Consider the following 20,459-nt stretch of genomic DNA (forward strand, 5'->3'; position numbering starts at 1 on the left):
GTATTGTGATGATCTATGTGCTGTGGTACCGGGTCTTACAGAACCCCCGGGCCTTCTTCGGCTTCAGTACCGGTTGGACTCCCGCCCTCCCAAGGAAGCAGAGACGGGCCCTGCTGGCTCACAGTCAATCTTCAATTAGGCCTCAACTGTCGCGCTCACACCTACCCTGTTCGGTCCGTTTTAAGTGAACCATGGTCCCTTTAAATCAATAGTCCGTTTCGTTTGGAGAGGTGTGAACTGAACACAAACCAAAACTATTGTGAGGAGGACCAAACAACCGAACCACGGTCCTCTTGAAAAGTTGGGACTCTGTCCGTCTCAAAGTGGAGCACGGTGCGTTTTGCTGTTGGTGTGAACGCAATCGAGCTTTATATAGTACCTAATCTGGTTGTCTCCTTTGTTCATTAATGTTACCTAAATGTCATAATACAGTAAGTGAATTGTATAGAAACAACTCACCAAAATGTACTATTGCACAACTGATTTGACAAAAAGAAATCCACCCAAATTAATTCTTTTTTTACTGAAATTACGCCACTGTTGAGGCAGGATTTTCCCGGAAATTATCTGTCCAATAGAGATGAATGACTTGGCGACTGCATGTCCTTTGTTTACAAATTAGGTTCGCTCAAAAAAGGGCAGTGTGTGAACGCAAACCAAAATCAAACAATGTATCATTCTCACATTTGGTCCAGCAGAAGGTCCGGACGCGTCTATACTTTCCACAAGCAACTTGTCCTTCCGCGTTCCCGTTTTTTACGCTCTGATTGGCCACGCACGTTTCTGGTCATGTGACATGTGCGCCCAATCGCATGACGAGCAGTGTCTTAGCCCATTTCCGCGTCGAACAGCCTGCAAACGACCTAACGCCTAGTTTATCACTGGTTAAGCTTATAGGCGACTCTTTCGCAGTTGGTTAAGGTTAGAGTTTGGAATCAGGGCTGGCGTTCTATCGCCATGCTCTAAGACAAACTCTAACCTTAACCAACTTCGAAAGAGCGCCTAAGCTTAACCGTCCAAAGTACTTGCCGTCACACGATTGGGCGCACATGTCACATGACCAGAAACGTGCGTGGCCAATCAGAGCGCAAAACGGGAACGCGGAAGGACAAGTTGCTTGTGGAAAGTATAGAGGCGGTCCGGACTATCCGTGGACTTTCAGATGTGAACACGGCGGATCTCAACCGAACCTCAGACTATCTGTGTTCCCTTCTGTTCCAGCGTCCACCAAGCGCCTGGTGTTCTGTCTCTCAGACTACCTGTAGTCCCCCCTCTTCTAGAGTTTAGTTTCAACATGTAGGCTCAACATGGTACACAAAATAATAAATAACAGGGCCCCCAAATATTTTAGTAACTATTTCCCTAGTGTTAGGGAATCACACAGCCACAGAACGAGATCTAGCTCGGCAAACCTGCGTCCTCCAAGGTGTAGAACAAAGATGGGACAGAGCTCATTTGCTCACAAAGGAGCACAGGAGTGGAATGAGTTGCATTTGACCACCAAACAGATCTTGAACCTGTATAGTTTCAAGGTGAACGTTAGGAAATGGCTCCTAGAAAATGTCTAGTAACTAAGGAAGCTTCCTGTTTTAATGTAGTGTCGTTTTAGTGTGTCTGTACATGTTTTATTAATAACGTATTTTACTTTTTAATTATATATTTTTTGCAATAATACTGTAGGCTGATGATAATATGTGTAATACGTGTTTCTGTAAATGCCATGTGCTGCTGAGACCAAGGACCACAATGGAAATAAGTCTGTGACTTTTTTGTGCTATCCTTGATCATTTTAGGAGGCATGACTTGTTGTAACATGTAATGTATTTGAACCCTTTCACTGCCACACGACAGAAGGTTAACCCTTTACTATCAGCTAATGATGCTAATGATGGCGCATCGCCGTCGGTTGTGTGATAGTAAAGGGCTAACCTTCTGTATTGTCACAGTGAAAGCGTTAACCGGCTGTCGTGTGCCAGTGAAAGGGTTAATAATTTTCACACAAACTAAACTAAACTATCCGTGTTCCCTCCTCGTCCAGCGTCCACCAAGCGCCTGGTGTACTTCAGCCTGGACTACAGGGGGGAGGTCCAGGAGCTGACCTTCGATCAGTCACAGGTTCAGAAGCTCTTCTACGGCAGCTTCCACAAGGTGAGGGGGGGGGGAGAGAGGGGGGAGAGGGGGAGAGAGGGAGAGAGGGAGAGAGAGAGGGGGGAGAGAGAGAGAGGGGGGGGGGGAGAGAGAGGGGGGAGAGAGGGAGAGAGGGAGGGGGGAGAGAGAGAGGGGGGAGAGAGAGAGGGGGGAGAGGGGGAGAGAGGGAGAGAGGGAGAGAGAGAGGGGGGAGAGAGAGAGAGAGAGAGAGGGGGGGGAGAGAGAGGGGGGAGAGAGGGGGGAGAGGGAGAGAGAGAGGGGGGGGAGAGAGGGGGGAGAGGGGGAGAGAGGGAGAGAGGGAGAGATAGAGGGGGGAGAGAGAGAGAGAGAGGGGGGGGGAGAGAGAGGGGGGAGAGACGGGGGAAAGGGAGAGAGAGAGGGGGGGGAGAGAGGGGGGAGAGAGGGGGGAGAGGGAGGGAGGGAGAGAGAGGGAGAGACAGAGAGAGGGAGGAGAGAAGGGGGAGAGAGAAAGAGAGAGAGGGGGGAGGGGGGAGAGGGAGAGAGATAGAGAGAGGGGGAGAGAGAGAGAGAGAGGGGGGAGAGAGAGGGAGGGAGAGAGAGAGAGAGGGGGGGAGAGAGGGGGGAGAGGGAGGGAGATAGAGAGAGGGGGGAGAGGGGGAGAGAGGGAGAGTGGGGGAGAGGGGGGGGGGGAGAGAAAGAGAGAGAGAGAGAGAGAGAGAGAGAGAGAGAGAGAGAGAGAAACTGCCAGGGAGAGAGATAAATAGAAACTACCAGAGAGAGACATTGTGTGTGTGTGTGTGTGTGTGTGTGTTTGTGTGTGTGAGAGAGAGAGAGAGAGAGAGAGAGAGAGAGAGAGAGAGAGAGAGAGAGAGAGAGAGAGAGAGAGAGAGAGAGAGAGAGAGAGAGAGAGAGAGATGGGGGAGAAGGATTAGAAGAGAAAGAAGCTTAGAGACAAATTACAGGTTTACAGGCTGTTGTATGTGCGGTGACAGGCAAAATAGACCAGGTTGAGTTAAGGTGCTGTAAGTGGTATTTTCGTGTTAAAACAAGTGGTCTACATGTTAAAATAATAGCTCTACATGTTAAAAAAAATAATAGCTTTACATTCCGACAGCATCACTGATACAGAGTGTCTGGTCAGTAACATGGGTCTCCCAGTCCCTCCGCTCTGCAGTAAACAGCCATCACTGATATAGAGTGTCTGGTCAGTAACATGGGTCCCAGTCCCTCCACTCTGCATAACAGCCTCACTGATATAGAGTGTCTGGTCAGTAACATGGGTCTCCCAGTCCCTCCACTCTGCAGTAAACAGTCATCACTGATATAAGGAGTGTCTGGTCAGTAACATGGGTCTCCCAGTCCCTCCGCTCTGCAGTAAACAGCCATCACTGATATAGAGTGTCTGGTCAGTAACATGGGTCTCCCAGTCCTCCACTCTGCAGTAAACAGCCATCACTGATATAGAGTGTCTGGTCAGTAACATGGGTCTCCCAGTCCCTCCACTCTGCAGTAAACAGTCATCACTGATATAGAGTGTCTGGTCAGTAACATGGGTCTCCCAGTCCCTCCGCTCTGCAGTAAACAGTCATCACTGATACAGAGTGTCTGGTCAGTAACATGGGTCTCCCAGTCCCTCCACTCTGCAGTAAACAAACATCACTGATATAGAGTGTCTGGTCAGTAACATGGGTCTCCCAGTCCCTCCTGCTCTGCAGTAAACAGTCATCACTGATATAGAGGGTCTGGTCAGTAACATGGGTCTCCCAGTCCCTCCACTCTGCAGTAAACAAACATCACTGATATAGAGTGTCTGGTCAGTAACATGGGTCTCCCAGTCCCTCCTGCTCTGCAGTAAACAGTCATCACTGATATAGAGTGTCTGGTCAGTAACATGGGTCTCCCAGTCCCTCCTGCTCTGCAGTAAACAGTCATCACTGATATAGAGGGTCTGGTCAGTAACATGGGTCTCCCAGTCCCTCCACTCTGCAGTAAACAAACATCACTGATATAGAGTGTCTGGTCAGTAACATGGGTCTCCCAGTCCCTCCTGCTCTGCAGTAAACAGTCATCACTGATATAGAGTGTCTGGTCAGTAACATGGGTCTCCCAGTCCCTCCTGCTCTGCAGTAAACAGTCATCACTGATACAGAGTGTCTGGTCAGTAACATGGGTCTCCCAGTCCCTCCACTCTGCAGTAAACAGTCATCACTGATATAGAGGGTCTGGTCAGTAACATGGGTCTCCCAGTCCCTCCACTCTGCAGTAAACAAACATCACTGATATAGAGTGTCTGGTCAGTAACATGGGTCTCCCAGTTCCTCCACTCTACTCTCAGGTTGAGCCCGGGTCTGACCCTGGCTGCCCGAGAGTATTTGTCCCCCTCATCTTTCATGACGTCTGCCAATTGTGTCAAACTCTTTCTCTGAACCTCGACCCCGCGGGATTAATAAATTGGCAGGGTCAGGGTTCATGGTGGAATCTGTTCGCTGGCGGGGTTGGCTAACTCCGACTCCGTGAGGTTCGTGGCCCCATGAGATTGTGACATGGTGCACGGCATACCGAACCCCCATTTCCGCCAGGATACTGTTCTTACAGTAAGCCCCTTAGGCGCCTGTCTAGTCCGCAGTGCTCCGGGCACAGGTCGAGTTCTGCTCTTAAGACCTGTCGACCTGGATTGAGGGATCAACCTCCTTGGAGGGTTGTCTCCCCGGCGCGCCAGCTGGCCCCACGACATTGTGGGGGTGAAGCCTCCTTGGGAGCGTTTCGGAGCGGCGTGCCAAGGGGGAGAAGGGCCTTCACCTGTTGTAGGCCCTGTCCGATACGCTGGCGATGTGAGGGGTGGTGTCACCAGTGACCGTCTGGGGGGGTCTCGATGCCGCGGCCTCGTTGACCTCACCAGGCCCATTTTTTCAGGGGGTCCTAGCCCCCGGGATGTGGCCTGGGGCTGGGACCTCCTTTGCGCCCCGCTGCTACGGCCTTGCCACAGGGTTGGTGTTTTTTGGCCCCGACCACGCGATGTTGGGGGCTGTGATGTATTTTTTTTGCTTCGCGTCCGTTCCCTGGTGGCATGCGGGATGCGCGTCCGAGTAGTCGCGGGCCCTTCTATACGAAGGTAAGTCCCACGGTCTGCTCACCCTGTGCGTTTGAGGCGCTAATCCCTCTTCGCACAGTCGGGTCCGGTCTCCCTCCCGTCCCTCACTAGGGGGGGCTGGGGGGCCCGGATCCTCCCCGGATTCTGATGGTTGTAGGGGACCTCAGCGGGTACATCTGTCGAGCTTTCCGCTCTGCTCCACGCAGGTGAGGAGCGTACATGTGGTTGAAAGTTTTCATGATAGTATATGATTAAAGGGACAGTTCCAATAGAGCAGAGCGCTCGCCATAATTCATATAACTAGGGTTATAGGATAACCTTCGATATAAAGATGAAATAAAAAAACATTTGATAGCTTACAAGTGTGGCTTTTATTTACAATTGATTGCTTTAAAATAGTATTCAACTAGACTAAAGTAAAAAATCAATGAATAACAAAATATCTATAAAATGTAAATAAACGTATAATAAATGTTGAATAAAAACTATTCAGAACACATTTATCACCAGGTAACATGTGAGAAACAATAAGAAGTGACAGAGAGCCCCCTGGTGGGGAGATCAGTCAACATGTCAGCTGTGAAATGACTCCCAGAAGTCATAAATATCAAATGATCAAATGAAAACAAACTGAATAAGAGCGAGAGAAAGAGACAGAAGGGGAGTGTGTGTGTAGGTGTGTGTGTGTGTGTGTGTGTGTGTGTGTGTGTGTGTGTGTGTGTAGGTGTGTGTGTGTGTGTGTGTGTGTGTGTGTGTGTGTGTGTGTGTGTGTGTGTGTGTGTGTGTGTGTGTGTGTGTGTGTGTGTGTGTGTGCGTGTGTGTGTGTGTGTGTGTGTGTGTGAGGGGGAGGAGGTGAAGCAGGGAGATGCAGAGGTAGCTCTCGGACGTCTCCATGACGACTCACACAAGGGGGGGAGGGAGAACCGGTGGAGAACCGGTGGAGGTGAAGAAGGGAAGTCACATGATCTGCCGGCTCTTACGAAACGCGAGTCTCGTCAGCCTGTTAACCCTTTCACTGCCACGCGACAGCAGGTTAATAACCCTTTCACTGTGACAATACAGAAGACGTCGCGGACGCGGAGCTAATGATGATGCTAATGATGGAGCATCGCCGTCGGTTGTGTGATAGTAAAGGGCTAACCTTCTGTCGTGTGGCAGTGAACGGGTTAAGAGACGACGAGTACAAATGCCTTTGGTTTCCAAAGGCGTTTGAAAATACCTTATTGATTGAAAACCTTTATTAATCCCAGAGGGGAGATTATTATTATTATTATTATAATAATAATACATAAAATGTAAGGAACGGTACTGCAAGTCCCATAAACAAACAAGGAATAAGATAAGATAAGATATTCCTTTATTGGTTCCCTTGGGGGAAATGCAGGCATCATGCAGTATGGGGGAGGGGGAGGGGGGGGGGTACAGGTATGGGCAGGGTAATAGTAGAGAAAGACATAGGCAATGCAACTATAGTAAGGATAAAGATAAGCAGTGTAAACAATATAATTAACTATGAATATAAACATAATGAGCAAGTACACAGTGTGATCAAAGGTGCAGGTGAGGGTCTGTGTGCCCCATCAGTTATATCACACGTTACAATAAATATGGGCAATACACTTAGAATCTGAATATATATACACATAATATATATGAGACGACAAGACGACAAGACAAACGTGACAAACAAAAAACAAGACGAGGGATAAACAACCAACAAACGATAACAACTGGAAATCAACTGGAAAACCGAGGGGGAACTAAACGAGGCAAAGCCACACAGAAGCAACACAGACCAAGTTAAGTTAATTAGAAATGATCGGAAAATATGCATTATTTTCGCGGAGGTCCGCCATTTTGAATGAATGGCCGTCGCCGAATGATGATGATGATTTGTAGTCATGTGAGCACAGGGCATCCAGAGCTCTCAATGAGCGTTGACATTTCTACAAACAGTAGAACAGAAACGACAGTACCCAGGGAATTCTAACAGACTAACAGACACAACCTGCTGGTAAACAGACTAACAGACTAACAGACACAACCTGCTGGTAAACAGACTAACAGACACGACCCACAGACCAACAGAAATAAGTTACCAAAGAAAAGGGTGAACCAACCGGTTCTCACCCAACTCAAATAATAATAACAGCCAAAGGCCCTGACTGACTGTGGCGTCTCAGGTTTCATCCACCCGCCCCTTTTGGTGAGTGATGGGACTCAGCTTGTCAATCAACCGGGCGTTCAGGAGACTCTACACAGGAAGGGGCGGGCACTACCTGAGAAGAGGAAACATAGAACAACACACCATACGTTATGACGTTCCACCAAGTAGGACCAACCGTTACGCCAAATCTTTTGTCCCCTCGGCTATCAGACTTTTAAACACAGACAGTTCATTTTAAGTAGCCTTTTACACTTAGTTGTCTGTTTTTACTTTTACTTTTACTTGATTGTGTATTGCATGGAATGTTGTTGTTGTCGTGCTGTCATTGAGATGTTTTTGTTTTTTGTTTGTTTGTTGTTTTTATTACTCGTGAAGCTACAAATATGAATTTCCCCACGCGGGATCAATAAAGTTCTCTGAATCTGAATCTGAATATCAACTATATTATAAATAATATGAATGAGATAACTTACTAACAAGATAAGATAAGATATTCCTTTATTGATCCCCTTGGGGAAATTCAGGGAACAAATTCTTACCTTACCTAACCTAATGTTTTACACGGTGTGTGTCCATGTCCACTATGACCTGATTAATCCTGTCTGATTCTCTCTCGATTGGCAGGTTCACCTGTCAGTCAGCCAGGGGAGCGTATCCCTGTCTGTGGACTGCCAGCATGTGGGTGAGAGACCCGCCCGCCCTCTTGGCATTCTGCCCACCGATGGGTTTGAGATGCTGGGCAAGCTGGTGAGGACCAGAGGACCAAACAGTGGATCCGCTCCAGTAGGTTCTCCTCTACTCTATTCTATATGGTGGTTTATTCTATTATATTCAATATAGTGGTTTATTCTATTCTATTCTATTCTATTCTATATAGTGGTTTATTCTATTCAACTCTATTATATATAGTGGTTTGTTCTATTATATTCTATTCTATATAGTGGTTTATTCTATTCAACTCTATTATATATAGTGGTTTATTCTATTCTATTCTACTCTATTCTATATGGTGGTTTATTCTATTCTATTCTATGTAGTGGTTTATTCTATTATATTCTACTCTATTCTATATAGTGGTTTATTCTATTCTATTCTATTCTATTCTATACGGTGGTTTATTCTATTATATTCTACTCTATTCTATATGGTGGTTTATTCTATTCTATTCTATATAGTGGTTTATTCTATTCTATTCTATATAGTGGTTTATTCTATTCTATTCTATTCTATTCTATTATATATGGTGGTTTATTCTATTCTATATAGTGGTTTATTCTATTATATTCTATATAGTGGTTTATTCTATTATATTCTATATAGTGGTTTATTCTATTCTATTATATATAGTGGTTTATTCTATTCTATTATATATAGTGGTTTATTCTATTATATTCTATATAGTGGTTTATTCTATTATATTCTATATAGTGGTTTATTCTATTCTATATAGTGGTTTATTCTATTCTATTCTATATAGTGGTTTATTCTATTCTATTCTATATAGTAGTTTATTCTATTCTATTCTATTATATATGGTGGTTTATTCTATTCTATATAGTGGTTTATTCTATTCTATTCTATATAGTGGTTTATTCTATTCTATTATATATAGTGGTTTATTCTATTCTATTATATATAGTGGTTTATTCTATTCTATATAGTGGTTTATTCTATTCTATTCTATATAGTGGTTTATTCTATTCTATTCTATATAGTAGTTTATTCTATTCTATTCTATTATATATAGTGGTTTATTCTATTCTATATAGTGGTTTATTCTATTCTATTCTATATGGTGGTTTATTCTATTCTATTCTATTATATATGGTGGTTTATTCTATTATATATAGTGGTTTATTCTATTCTATTATATATAGTGGTTTATTCTATTCTATATAGTGGTTTATTCTATTCTATTCTATATAGTGGTTTATTCTATTCTATTCTATTATATATAGTGGTTTATTCTATTCTATATAGTGGTTTATTCTATTCTATTCTATATAGTGGTTTATTCTATTCTATTATATATAGTGGTTTATTCTATTCTATTCTATATAGTGGTTTATTCTATTATATTCTATTATATATGGTGGTTTATTCTATTCTATATAGTGGTTTATTCTATTATATTCTATATAGTGTTTTATTCTATTATATTCTATATAGTGGTTTATTCTATTCTATTATATATAGTGGTTTATTCTATTCTATATAGTGGTTTATTCTATTCTATTCTATATAGTGGTTTATTCTATTCTATTCTATATAGTGGTTTATTCTATTCTATTCTATATAGTGGTTTATTCTATTCTATTCTATATAGTGGTTTATTCTATTTTATTCTATTATAGTAGTTTATTCTCTCTAGTGTCTCTGACTCTCTCCTCTCTCTCCTCTCTCTCTAGTGTCTCTGACTCTCTCCTCTCTCTTTCTAGTGTCTCTGACTCTCTCCTCTCTCTCTAGTGTCTCTGACTCTCCTCTCTCTCTAGTGTCTCTGACTCTCTCCTCTCTCTCTAGTGTCTCTGACTCTCTCCTCTCTCTCTCTAGTGTCTCTGACTCTCTCCTCTCTCTCTCTAGTGTCTCTGACTCTCTCCTCTCTCTCTCTCTAGTGTCTCGGACTCTCTCCTCTCTCTCTCTCTAGTGTCTCTGACTCTCTCCTCTCTCTCTCTAGTGTCTCTGACTCTCTCCTCTCTCTCTAGTGTCTCTGACTATCTCCTCTCTCTCTAGTGTCTCTGACTCTCTCCTCTCTCTCTCTCTAGTGTCTCTGACTCTCTCCTCTCTCTCTAGTGTCTCTGACTCTCTCCTCTCTCTCTCTCTAGTGTCTCTGACTCTCTCCCTCTCTCTCTAGTGTCTCTGACTCTCTCCTCTCTCTCTCTCTAGTGTCTCTGACTCTCTCCTCTCTCTCTAGTGTCTCTGACTCTCTCCTCTCTCTCTCTAGTGTCTCTGACTCTCTCCTCTCTCTCTCTAGTGTCTCTGACTCTCTCCTCTCTCTCTCTCTAGTGTCTCTGACTCTCTCCTCTCTCTCTAGTGTCTCTGACTCTCTCCTCTCTCTCTCTAGTGTATCTGACTCTCTCCTCTCTCTCTCTAGTGTCTCTGACTCTCTCCTCTCTCTCTAGTGTCTCTGACTCTCTCCTCTCTCTCTCTAGTGTCTCTGACTCTCTCCTCTCTCTCTTTAGTGTCTCTGACTCTCTCCTCTCTCTCTCTAGTGTCTCTGACTCTCTCCTCTCTCTCTCTAGTGTCTCTGACTCTCTCCTCTCTCTCTCTAGTGTCTCTGACTCTCTCCTCTCTCTCTCTAGTGTCTCTGACTCTCTCCTCTCTCTAGTGTCTCTGACTCTCCTCTCTCTCTCTAGTGTCTCTGACTCTCTCCTCTCTCTCTAGTGTCTCTGACTCTCTCCTCTCTCTCTTTAGTGTCTCTGACTCTCTCCTCTCTCTCTCTAGTGTCTCTGACTCTCTCCTCTCTCTCTCTAGTGTCTCTGACTCTCTCCTCTCTCTCTTTAGTGTCTCTGACTCTCTCCTCTCTCTCTCTAGTGTCTCTGACTCTCTCCTCTCTCTAGTGTCTCTGACTCTCTCCTCTCTCTCTAGTGTCTCTGACTCTCTCCTCTCTCTCTCTAGTGTCTCTGACTCTCTCCTCTCTCTCTCTCCCATGTCCAGTTCCAGCTGCAGTCCTTTGAGATCGTCTGTAACATCACCTGGGCCTCAGACGACACCTGCTGTGACCTGCCTGGTCTGGTCGGTCCCTTAAAGCCCCTTTATGTTCCACCTGCTGTGACCTGCCTGGTCTGGTCGGTCCCTTAAAGCCCTTTATGTTCCACCTGCTGTGACCTGCCTGGTCTGGTCGGTCCCTTAAAGCCCCTTTATGTTCCCCCTGCTGTGACCTGCCTGGTCTGGTCGGTCCCTTAAAGCCCTTTATGTTCCACCTGCTGTGACCTGCCTGGTCTGGTCGGTCCCTTAAAGCCCCTTTATGTTCCACCTGCTGTGACCTGCCTGGTCTGGTCGGTCCCTTAAAGCCCTTTATGTTCCACCTGCTGTGACCTGCCTGGTCTGGTCGGTCCCTTAAAGCCCCTTTATGTTCCCCCTGCTGTGACCTGCCTGGTCTGGTCGGTCCCTTAAAGCCCCTTTATGTTCCACCTGCTGTGACCTGCCTGGTCTGGTCGGTCCCTTAAAGCCCCTTTATGTTCCACCTGCTGTGACCTGCCTGGTCTGGTCGGTCCCTTAAAGCCCCTTTATGTTCCCCCTGCTGTGACCTGCCTGGTCTGGTCGGTCCCTTAAAGCCCTTTATGTTCCACCTGCTGTGACCTGCCTGGTCTGGTCGGTCCCTTAAAGCCCTTTATGTTCTTTTTTTTTATCCACTTTTTCTCCTCTTTTTCAATTTTTCTCCCATCCCAATTACCCGCTGTGCCAATTCTCCCCTCCCCTGTCTTGAACGTTGCTCGCATATGCCCCCCACAGGTCGGTCGTAGGGAGGATAGAAGCCTTGCATCACGTGTCCCCTCCGATACACGAGGAGGCAGCCTGTCGCATCTTTTCACCTGCCAGCGCAGACTCTCATTTGGCGAGGTGTAACGTGTGGGTGGGAGGCTCACACTACCCCCGCCATTTCCTGTCTCTGCTGTGCAGGCGTCCCCCAACCGACCTGTAGGAGTCGCTGTCCACAACGTCCAGATTACCACCCATCGACTTCCACCCGCTAACTCTGCCAATTGAGTCAGTATGACGGCCGGACAAAGCCGGAGGCAACGCCGAAACAGCCGGAGCCGAACCCGGTGTCTCTTGCGTTGGTGACGAGCGCAATGTCCGCTGCGCCACCCAGCCGCCTAAAGCCCTTTATGTTCATAGTATTCCACCGGCCGTGGGTCGCGGGCTTGGGGACCCTAGGTTCCTCCATGACACAAGTGCTAGTTCTATTGTAACGAGCCCGGATCACACGGAAGGTTTAAATGTACTCAGTTTGGTCGATGTAGGAAGTAAACTAAATAAATTGTAACTTTGATTCCATGGCTTTTAGAAACATTCTTATTTATCGTGTCTATATGTATGAAAATTGCTGATAACCTGTGTCTTGTTCTGTGAGCTCGTCGCCGCTGTAAATCAGGGTGACCTCAGGGTCTCACGGGTTGAAATAAAGGTATGAAATGAAATGAAAATATGATCTTTATATCACGTCCTGCTGTGACTCCTGCCATCAGAGAGACGAGGAGAGCTGCCCCGCCCCGGCGTACGCCTGCACCTGTACCTCCGACATCCCTGGTGCCCCCGGCGCCACCGGACCTCTCGTGAGTCACCAGACGCTCCTGGGATCCGCCTTTCTATAGTCGTGTGTCTGCGTTCAAGCTGGAATGTACAGTACAGTGTTTCCTCCAACAAGTAGCTGTGTGTGATCAAACGATTTCTTTTTCTTTTTTACACTTTATTGATTATGCAAATAACTCTAGGATAGCATGTACAATAGTGCTGTATATGTAACGGTTGTCACATCGTCACACCTTAAACTTCGATGCCCCGAGGGAGAGTCGAACACGGGTCTCCCACGCCGCGGGCAGCAGCACTAGACCGCTATACCAAGAAGTGAACTCACTGCTTTGTAACGTGTCTATGTGTCTTTTGAGGATGTGAGAGTGAGTTTAACCCACAGCACCGCTACTCACCCCAGCCCTTCGTGACTGCGCTTCACGATACCGTCCGTTACATATATACCGTATTTATTTATTTTCTTACCGTATATATATATATATCTATCCTCCTCTGTCTGTACTTATCTGAATATAATCCTTTTCACATATCTGTAGATACTATATCTATATCTGTACATATCCTACTCTTACTAGTTACGCTGCTGGCCAGTATGACTTACTACCATAGTGTCTTTATACCTGTATCACTGTACATATTAATACTACAACTCTGTACATACATATCTGATTAGAACTATTACTCAATAGTACAAATTTATATATTTTATACCCAGTTTAATCACCTGTACATTGTATATTACTATTGCACTTTACTATTACATTTGCACTCTGGTTGGACGCCAAACTTATTTTCGTTGTACTGTACTTGTGCTGCATGATGACGATACATTTGAAACAAATCTAATCTAATCTAAAAAATAAATTGCAATGATCCTTTTTTCATTTTATTTCAGGGCAAACCGGGTACTCGTGGTGAGAAGGGCGAGAAGGGCGAGCAGGGTCAAAAGGTGAAAGGTCACGATCACATTGCACAGAAACACAGGGCTCAGTGGTGCCCATTGATTGACACGCTGTCTCGTTACACGACATCAAACCAGCCCAAACAGGAAGACGGGAGAAAGCATATTGATCTATTGCAGCGGTTCTCAAACTACGGGTCACGACCCAAAGTGGGGTTGTGGGTAGGTGACAGTAAAAAAAGGTGGCAAGTAAAAAAATATATATATATTATTAAAAATATATATATTTAAAAATTATTAAAAATATATATTAATTAAAAATTATAATATTTTTTTTTTTATGTTCTGGCAACATATTTTGGCTAAATATGCCTCGTTTTATAAATGTGTATTGATAACATAGTGCTCTAATACAATTTTCTAATAAATATGCATGATCAAGTTCAACAATGTGTGTTTTTATTTTTATATTCTTTAATTTTACGTTGAAATTACGCGATACATTAACTCATTCACGGCCAACCACGACTATAGTCGGGTTATCTCGCCATGCGTTGAGCACCAAAACCCGAGTATAGTCGGGTTTTCGATAGATTTTTGTATTCATTACAGTCTGACGGACCTCGGTGTATCATTGGGACTCATTCTGAGATGCAGAGAGTGCAATGCCGGCCGAATCCTGCTAGGTGGCAGTATCGCCCACCCTTTGAAACCTTATTTCACACTGTGTGTTACATTATATATGGTCCGGGCAGAGAATTTAGACCAAGCCAAGTTAATCGCTTCATCCGAGCACTTTGAAACACGTTCAGCACACTGCATGCATGTTTTGTACCAGTTCATGTCAGGGACCAGATGGACATCAATACTGGAAATCGTGATCAGACAATTGGAATATTCTTTTTGAGATACCTCCTAGTAAAGGTAAGGACTATATGACATCAAGCCTACTTTGATCCAACAATGATTTCACATCGATCGCAACGATCAACGTATGTAGTATTAAAAAAAATGCCGTTGCTGACGATCAGAGCATCAAAAAAACTACCCCCCCCCCCCCCGTCCCTTTGATGCATTCATGATGAAACATAATACCTATTATATACCTTTGATTTGGAAATAGTAACATGTCCAGGCGAGCAACGCGAACGCCTTTAGCAAAATTCACATATCGCTCCATAACGCAGCTTCCAGGAATTAGCCAGGATCACTCTGAAACTATCCAATATTCACCACGGGATAACACGCACTGAACGTATACATGAAGAAATTAACTAATTTTTTACATGTTGGATGAGAGATAGTGACTGTCAAATGAGTATAGTATTGTCTCCATAGCTATAATATAGAATATAGATATAGCCCTGCAAACATCGTGATGCACAGTGAAAATCCCTATCTTCTAAAGCGTGGCCCATTGACTACAAGGATGGGTAAAACGGCTGCCGCTGAAAGTGTTAAGTGTGAGGTCGCCCCAAAAGAAAAATTCTAAATAAAATGGCGTCGTGGTATAAAAAGATTTGAGAACCCCTGGTCTATTGGTTCAGGTGTTCAGGTGTCTTTATGTGGAGCGTCTCTGTGTGTTCCAGGGGGAGGTCGGGCCTCCGGGGGAGGCCGGCGTGGAGGGAGGCCTGGGGCCCCTCGGGACCAGGGGCCCAAGAGGAATCACGGTTCAGGGCAAAGGGGTCAGTCACCTTTCTCTTCTTTTTTTTTTATACATGTTTTTATTTTATTTTTTTTCAAAACATATGTGTGAGTGAGTGAATGTGTGAGTGAATGTGTGAGTGAATGAGTGAGTGAGTGAATGTGTGAGTGAGTGAGTGAGTGAATGTGTGAGTGAGTGAATGTGTGAGTGAGTGAATGTGTGAGTGAATGAGTGAGTGAATGCTCTTTATAAATGCTGTCCATTTACTATTTACATATTAGAACAATTATACTTTATGAAGTTGAGGGGTAACAGCTCTTTCTTTTTCTCTCGTGTTATTGTAAGTATTGATATTGAAATATGTGTAATAAATTCTATTGAGTATCTATTTATTGTTTTGAGGTATGGGGGGAGTTAAGTCATTCTTCTCCCTGCTCCCTTTCACTCATGGAATGTGCAAAATGAGATGTGCTTTGATTATTTTCTCTTTTGATCTTTATTTATCTTGAACACAACAAACTTACAAATCACAGTAAAGACAAACATGAACATAAACAAATGAGTCCGCCTTCATCCGTAGAAAAACAAACAAGGATGAGCTTGAGAGGAAGGAAGCACAGCTTATCTAGTCCCGCCCCTTTATTACAATATCTTAACATTTAAAATAAAACTGTGTGCGCTTGTTAGCGAGTGAGTGTGTGAGTAAGTGAGTGAGTGAGTGAGTGAGTGAGTGAGTGAGTGAGTGAGTGAGTGAGTGAATGAGTGGGTGGGTGGGTGAGTGTGTGAGTGAGTGAGTGAGTGAGTGAGTGAGTGAGTGAGTGAGTGAGTGAGTGAGTGAGTGAGTGAGTGTGTGAGTGTGTGAGTGAGTGAGTGAGTGAGTGAGTGAGTGAGTGAGTGAGTGGGTGAGTGAGTGTGTTTGTGATTGAGTGAGTGAGTGAGTGAGTGAGTGAGTGAGTGAGTGAGTGATGTGAGTGAGTGAGTGAGTGAGTGAGTGAGTGAGTGAGTGAGTGAGTGAGTGAGTGAGTGAGTGAGTGAGTGAGTGGGTGAGTGAGTGGGTGAGTGAGTGAGTGAGTGAGTGGGTGAGTGAGTGAGTGAGTGAGTGAGTGAGTGAGTGAGTGAGTGAGTGAGTGAGTGAGTGAGTGAGTGAGTGGGTGAGTGAGTGAGTGAGTGAGTGAGTGAGTGAGTGAGTGAGTGAGTGAGTGGGTGGGTGGGTGGGTGGGTGGGTGGGTGAGTGAGTGAGTGAGTGAGTGAGTGAGTGAGTGAGTGAGTGAGTGAGTGAGTGAGTGAGTGAGTGAGTGAGTGAGTGAGTGAGTGAGTGAGTGAGTGAGTGAGTGAGTGAGTGAGTGAGTGTGTGAGTGGGTGGGTGGGTGGGTGGGTGGGTGGGTGGGTGGGTGAGTGAGTGAGTGAGTGAGTGAGTGAGTGTGTGAGTGAGTGTGTGAGTGAGTGTGTGAGTGAGTGTGTGAGTGAGTGTGTGAGTGTGTGAGTGAGTGAGTGTGTGAGTGTGTGAGTGAGTGAGTGAGTGAGTGAGTGAGTGAGTGAGTGAGTGAGTGAGTGAGTGATTGAGTGAGTGAGTGTGTGAGTGAGTGAGTGTGTGAGTGAGTGAGTGAGTGAGTGAGTGAGTGAGTGAGTGAGTGAGTGAGTGAGTGAGTGAGTGAGTGAGTGAGTGAGATTAGAATACAATAGAAAGGGGAGCCAGCACCACGTAATGCGCTGTAGTGCAATGCGGCCGTCCCGTGTTCGACTCCCGGACCCGCGACCTTTGCCGAATGTCTTCCCCCATATCTCTCTCCCATCCTTCCTCTCTGCCGGACTTGTCCAATAAACAAATTTACTAAATAAATCTACCAAAAACATAATAAATAAATAAATAAAAAGAATACAATAGAATAAACCACTATATAGAATAGAATAGAATAAATCACTATATAGAATAGAGAAAAAGTAATTATGAAATCCTTTTATGGACCTGTGCATTACTGCGCATTACCATGAATGGAACAAATACAAATTAAATTAAATATTCCAGATCCACTCTTACTGCAGGAACAGACTGTTTGCTATGGGTAGTAGTGGAGGGATATATGGGTAATAGGTATCCACTTCTTTTAGTGTGTATTTCTACTAAAGGTATTTCTATGTAGCCTATATTGTATATTTGTTACACTCACTCGTACATCCTGCTTTTCCTGTCAAATGAAAACCCTGAATTTGGAAAGAAAAGCATTTATTACAGCTGCATGACTATAGAATATAGTTAAGGGAAAACTCCAACATTTTGGGAAATTAGCTTATTTGCCATCTACCCTGGAGTTAGACAAGAAGATACATACTTTTTTCTTCTCTGTGCGCGCAGTAGGAGTAGGAAGACACGCACCGTTAGCCTAGCTTAGCGTCAGTCACTGGAAGTAGGTTCCTCCATTAGCCTAGTGCCCAACGTCTTCCTACTCCTACTGCACGCACAGAGAAGAAAAAGGTATGTATCTTCTTGTCTAACTCCAGGGTAGATGGCAAATAAGCTAAGTTCCCAAAAAGTTGGAGTTTTCCTTTAAAGATCCATGGAATAAAAAAATACATTTGAACCCCCTTTGTCTCCAGCCACTTCTCATCTATATTTTGTCACTATGTGCCAAAAGAAATTCCATTTATGTTCGTCCAAAGAAATCCATTATTTTCATCCTCCTGGAAGGAAAGTAGCTAGAGAAATATCTGATACAATCTGAGTTTGAACTGTGCCTTCTGATAGGATCAATCAAATGTCAATCATATCGACTACCCCCCCCCCCCCCCCCCCCCCATGGTCTGTTGCATTTGGAAATATGTCTAATAAATGGGCAATTATGCATTTATATAGCAGCTTTTATCCAAAGCGCTTTACAATTTGTTCCTCACATTTTACCCGTTCACTCACCGACGGCGGAGGCGACCACGTAAGGTGCCGACCTGCTCATCGGGAGCAATTAGGGGTTAAGTGTCTTGCTCAAGGACACTTCGACACGCTGCCCAGGAGGAGCGGGAATCAAACCGGGAATCTCCAGATTACCAGACGACTGCTCTACCTCCTCCTGACCTGACCCACTGTCGTCTAATCGCAGAAGCTTGCGATGCTGTGAATGCCGTTGCCAATGGATATTTAAAGTGGCAGTTCACCCAAAATTCTAAAAAAGCATATTTCCCCTCTTACCTGGAGTGCAATCTATCCATCCAAGGGGGACACTATGTTTTATTTTTATTTTTTTGGGGTGAACTGCCCCTTTAACGACAATAGTATTGTATAATACCGCATGTATATTTCATACATTTACTGTAGATGTGTGGTACTTCCCTGTCCTGTTCAGGGTCCTCCAGGTGAGCGGGGCCAGAAGGGAGAGCCAGGGAAAGGAGGAGGCCAGGTGAGACTGAATTCATCCTGCGGTCGCCATGACAACAAGATGTCTGAAATAACACGAGAAGCAACGCTAAAATCGTTCAACGATCTCTCTGTCTCTCTCTCTCTCTCTCTCTCTTTCTCTATTGTATGATAGATCTTTTTTTATTTTTAGTGGCATTTTTATGTTATTAAATATTGATCCGCAAACAGAAAATACATTTTTAATGTCCTCTCTCTCTCTCCCCCTCTTTTCCTCTATCTCACTGTCTCTCTCTCCCTCTCTCTCTCCTTCTATCTCTCTCTCACCGTCTCTCTCTCTCTCCCTCTCGCCCTATATCTCTCTCTCCTCTCTCTCTCTCTCTCTCTCTCTCTCTCCCCCTCTTCTTCTCTATCTCCCTGTCTCTCTCTCAATCTCTCCCCTCTCTCTCCCTCTCTCCCCCCCCCCTCTCTCTCCTTCTCTCTCCCTCTCTCTCTCTCTCTCTCTCTCCCCCCCATCTCTCTCTCCCCCCTCCCTCTCTCCCTCCCACCCCTCTCTCTCCCCCCCCCCCCCCCCCCCTCTCTCTCTAGGGGTCACCAGGACCCCCCGGCTCTAAAGGGGATGTAGGACCTCCAGGCCCCCAGGTGACCTATCCTTGAATGATTGATTGATTGATTGATTGATTGATTGATTGATTGATTGATTGATTGATTGATTGAAAACTTTATTAACAGATTGCAGAATGGGTACAATACAGTACGGCTCAATACACACAATTGTTAAGGGATGCAGACCAGAGAAAGACGTTCGTCTTGTTTACATCAGGGTCCCCCATTTTCAATTCATAGTGACATTTATGACATACACAACATACATGACATCATGACATTTATGGCATAGGGACATACATGACATACAGGTATATAGTACTGTTACATTTGTGACATATACAATATGCAAATATGCAGTACTGTTACCCATAGATCCTGACAGAGAGTATACGATGGGGAGGAGACTGTATATAGGAGGGGGTGGGTGGGTGGGAGAGAAATTATACATACGGTGGGGAGAGAATATATACATACGATGGGGAGGAGACTGTACATTAGGTGGGGGTGGGTGGGTGGGAGAGAAAATATACATACGATGGGGAGGAGACTGTACATTAGGAGGGGGTGGGTGGGTGGGAGAGAAAATATACATACGGTGGGGAGAGAATATATACATACGATGGGGAGGAGACTGTACATTAGGAGGGGGTGGGTGCAGGCACGTGCACACATAGAGGCCAAGGGGTGCCTGAGCACCTGCCTTTTTGAGCCTCATCAAAAAAGTGCCCCTTAAAAAAAAAAAAAAAAAAAAAAATTACTGTTACGCATATAGACTGCCCTTCCAACTGAAAAATGTCAGGATATAATCAAAATATTAGGTAAAGAGAGAGATGCCCCATATTCCATTGCAGTTTGCACGGCCTCCTCAGCGTGCCTCTCCGCGGACCTATATATTTGATGCATAGCGTGGGTGGTGATGATGATGATGATAGAAACCGCTGTTGAATGCTGGTATTACACTCATTGAGGGACACGAAGAAGTCAAGTCCGATGGGATTTGGGAATCTCAAATACAAATCGGGATTGGAATAAAAAATGCATTTATATTAAACAATACAGAATATACAGCACTTCTTGGGGTCTGTAGGGTAAGCACTTATTCCCTCCCCCCTGAACATTTATGGAGATGTATGGGCCTTTTAAGTCAGTGATAAAAGTGTCTTTCAAGGATAAGTGAGCTCCTGCACTGATTATTATAGTTCAATATTCAATATTTGATCACCAAAAACTCCCAAAAAGCATAAAAAGGGGGCTCCCCGCCCGGAAAGGGCCCTTGAAAATCGCCCACGCGCGCTACGTGCGCTCGGTTTATATATACACACAAGTGTAGTGCCCTTT

General features: G+C 44.8%; 1 protein-coding gene across 1 annotated transcript in view; it reads left to right on the forward strand.

The window, feature by feature from the left end:
* Nucleotides 1–19,154, forward strand: part of LOC311247749 (collagen alpha-1(XX) chain-like) — a gene marked incomplete at its 3' end in the record, with an annotated part of 25,153 nt that extends 5,999 nt beyond the window's left edge. Inside the window, exons 7-14 of the mRNA XM_084338752.1 lie at nucleotides 2,039–2,148; nucleotides 7,992–8,150; nucleotides 11,022–11,099; nucleotides 12,557–12,643; nucleotides 13,516–13,569; nucleotides 15,111–15,206; nucleotides 18,502–18,555; nucleotides 19,101–19,154. Of these exons, the coding sequence (XP_084194878.1) occupies nucleotides 2,039–2,148; nucleotides 7,992–8,150; nucleotides 11,022–11,099; nucleotides 12,557–12,643; nucleotides 13,516–13,569; nucleotides 15,111–15,206; nucleotides 18,502–18,555; nucleotides 19,101–19,154 (692 nt within the window). The remainder of the gene's footprint in view (nucleotides 1–2,038; nucleotides 2,149–7,991; nucleotides 8,151–11,021; nucleotides 11,100–12,556; nucleotides 12,644–13,515; nucleotides 13,570–15,110; nucleotides 15,207–18,501; nucleotides 18,556–19,100) is intronic.
* Between the last annotated feature and the right edge of the window lie 1,305 nt (nucleotides 19,155–20,459).

The sequence above is a fragment of the Notolepis coatsorum genome (assembly GCF_963971535.1).
Source record: "Notolepis coatsorum genome assembly, contig: SCAFFOLD_1784, whole genome shotgun sequence".
NCBI classification, from domain to species: Eukaryota; Metazoa; Chordata; class Actinopteri; order Aulopiformes; family Paralepididae; genus Notolepis; species Notolepis coatsorum.